This window comes from Neodiprion virginianus, chromosome 6 (genome assembly GCF_021901495.1).
Source record: "Neodiprion virginianus isolate iyNeoVirg1 chromosome 6, iyNeoVirg1.1, whole genome shotgun sequence".
Lineage (NCBI taxonomy): Eukaryota > Metazoa > Arthropoda > Insecta > Hymenoptera > Diprionidae > Neodiprion > Neodiprion virginianus.
This window is the reverse complement of record NC_060882.1, coordinates 5,433,507-5,436,655: the sequence shown is the minus strand read 5'-3', so window position 1 is coordinate 5,436,655 and position 3,149 is coordinate 5,433,507. Positions and strand designations below refer to the sequence as shown.

The 3,149-nt window shown below is 36.5% G+C and overlaps 1 protein-coding gene across 1 annotated transcript; it reads right to left on the bottom strand.

Annotated features, from left to right (window-relative positions):
• Positions 1–351: 351 nt before the first annotated feature.
• Positions 352–1,296, bottom strand: LOC124306851 (NADH dehydrogenase [ubiquinone] 1 beta subcomplex subunit 9). Its single transcript, XM_046767944.1, has 2 exons — positions 1,067–1,296; positions 352–793 (listed from the first exon to the last, which is right to left on the bottom strand). The coding sequence occupies exons 1-2, from the start codon at positions 1,177–1,179 to the stop codon at positions 466–468; spliced, it is 441 nt and encodes a 146-aa protein (XP_046623900.1). The 5' UTR covers positions 1,180–1,296; the 3' UTR covers positions 352–465.
• Between the last annotated feature and the right edge of the window lie 1,853 nt (positions 1,297–3,149).

Sequence of the window (3,149 nt, the reverse complement as noted above, 5' to 3'; positions counted from 1 at the left end):
CTGAAGGATAAATGGTAAATGTAGCATTTCACATACTGTCAATATAATGTTTGCAATTAATGTTAAATGTAACAATTCTTCATCAAAAAGCTACAAACTCAGGTTTGCCTGTCATTCTTGACATTGAAAAAATATTTGATATATCTGATCGAGATACAGAATCAAATTATTCTGTAAGTTTCAGTACTCAACGGCATGCCAAAAGCTTAGAGAATTGATGAAGCTATAAATGAGCCATAAAACGTCAAGTTCCTCTGTTTATCTCTGATAAAATTAAACTTCAACGTATACTCAAGACGATTTTAAACATCGTCAAATACATCAAAGGAAAAATGACAACAAGGAAAAGCGTGAGTAATAAGAATTGTATTCATTTAACCATATTCGATACATGATATTTTCATATTTTACAATCAACTATCTTCAATCTATGATTCATGCTGACAAGTAATTGTCATGAAATTTTTAGTGGCCTGAAGATGAATTCTCTTTCACATCTGGATATTGCTTGTTGTACCATTCGATGTATTCTTTCTTACGCTGTTCTCTGCGAGCAAAGTAGTGAGGGTACCTGGCTTTCTCAGATGGGTGCCAGTAATCAACAATCCAATCAGGTAACACAACTTCTCTTTCATATGCTACACCTCCTGGAGAGTTAGCAAATTTCCTCGGAAGGTAATGTTGATTAAGAAATAATTCTTTCTCGCCATCGATAACCAGTTGTTTTGCAATTCTTAGATCCTTTATGTCTTTGTTCTTCTCAAAACGTTGCCTCAGCAAAATTGCGTTATATCTGACAGAAGAACAATGAATAAGGAGTTATTTTGAAGGCTGTTGTTCAGTTGTGACTTGGAAACGGGGCAAAATTATCAATGCATTAGCAACCGCTTCCAATTTAAAGGAACTAGAGCAAATTAAAACAATGTTCAGGATTGCAAAGGCTCCCACTTGGTCGAACCTTGGTTCGTTAATAATTAATCATACAACTATGCGGTGCAATTTTATTAGTACAACAATCAAGCTCTGTCGGTGAATGTCAGAAATTTGATCGAAGGATGAATTTTACCGATAAACATGTCTTATCCAAATCCAACTTTCCAGAGTGCGAAGGGCGTTTTTATACAGACTGGCGACACGGCGAGGGTGGGAAACCAAGTTGAGTGGTACCTTCACCGACATGGTCGAGTGTGTTGAGCCAAAAACTTTAATAAATAAAGTTATGTACGTAAATTACGGTTATGTAAAGGCTCGTGGTTCGTCTGCTGCGAGGACGAACAACACGACACGAACCCAAAAACAACAACACGAGAAACCGAACTTACGCTAGTTGTATCGAACACCGCTGCGGCGCTCGAGTCGTAAACGTAAGCGACGCCTTCAATTATTTGCAGTTATCTTCAGACTGTTGACAAGTTAGAACGTGATTCTTCCGAATTCCGACGCGCTCGGCAATTGTGTAGTGTTGCGTCGTTACGTGTGTTGTGATTAATTCGATATATCTATAAATATTTCTATGATCAGCAAACTAAACCGTTATAAATAAAAATAATTATCACTCAAGCACGAGAAGTCAGGTATTATTGATAAGTTCAGTACGTTACGCTAAATATTCAATTAATTACTTTCGTAATCCAATCGTCGCTAATCATTTGTTTCGTTCATGTTTGAAGTGATTTAGCGATTGTTTTAGTGTATTTCGGTTTTCTCGGCATTGATACTATTGTGAAGATTACGTTTGAAAATATCGTACTATTTGTGACCTAATCTTTCGTGTTTGCGATTTAAAATAACAGTCGTAAAATGATTACTCATTTCATAATGTTTAAAATTACAATAAATCATATGTGGATATCGAATCTCTCTATCGAAATAATGTACAAACTTTACCGTCTGTTTAGTTTGTGCATCAACGTTTATTAGTTTCACGCGGACAAACAAAGGACATCATTTTTCTTCAAGTGATTTTACTTAATGGATGCCCTTGGTCAATTTCGACGTTGCGTATATATCTCCAAATATTGAAGCCCACATAACTCAAACGTGAAAAATAACTTAACAGCCCCATTCTATATGCAATTCTGAACAACAACACTCGATTACATTTTTCTTCATTTCTGCGTCAAATAAAAACGTGTTGGCGTAATTTTGTTCAGAATTGCGTATAGAATGGGGCTGTGAAACCCCTTTTCACAGTTGAGACACGTGGCATTCGATATTTGGAGATATATACTCCAACGTCGAAGTTGACAAGAGGCCCCGCCTGTGTTAAAGCCTGTGTTAAGTGTTGAGTTACACGTGAATCGTGCCATGGAGATAAGCTGACATAGCTGCTTGCATCCCAAGGAAAAGCGGACTCACATCATGCAGAATTCAAGCGACTGGTGAGTTTATTGTAAGCAATTTATTGTGCGACCTTCTACCGATTGACGAAATTTATTTGCACTGGTGGGTGTTGTAGATACAACTACTCAGTGCAGTTTTCTCCGAAAGAAATTCTGTAAATCTCTAATGGCTAATATTCAAAACACTAATTGGTAATATATCTGACGGTCATCATGATACGTGTTACGCTTTTTCTTCGAAAATCATATGCCCTTTGTATATCTATTTCACTTTCTGCATATCAATCGTGCAACAATTAGAGATCTAATTTATCATGCCCGATGTTCTGAACATCAAAAATGCGATTTAAGCGAAGGATACTTTATTTTTTACTGCAGTATGCATAAATAATTCTAAAGTTGCGAAATAGTTGTTAATTTTCAACGTTCAATTACGTTAACATTTTGACCTTTAACGTCATCTACTTTGACCGCGTGGACTTGATACTTCACATTTTCCGAAACATCTGGTCTCGCTCTCGAACTTGCACCTTCGTGACAATCATTCTGGACAAAAGTGTATTTTTCAGCAGCACGCCACTAGCACGACGCTGATCCGTCAACTTTTCATGTTGGTTTTCTGACGTATACGTTGGACATTATGTTCAGTGCTTGAACAGAAAACTTTTTCGGTACTCCCCAAGCATATTTTGAATTCAAAATTATGTTTTTCAATATGAAATGGCTAAATTATGATTAAAAAATTAGGCTCCCTTGATATTTATTAAACAGCGCGATCTCTCGCAGCTTTTAGTGTCTATATATATA

Coding starts and splice junctions, on each gene's coding strand:
- LOC124306851 (XM_046767944.1), bottom strand. CDS start 1,179: ATGTCGGTGAAGGTACCACTCAACTTGGTTTCCCACCCTCGCCGTGTC. Junction 794..1,066: donor TGGATAAGACATGTTTATCG/GTAAAATTCATC, acceptor TTCTTCTGTCAG/ATATAACGCAATTTTGCTGA.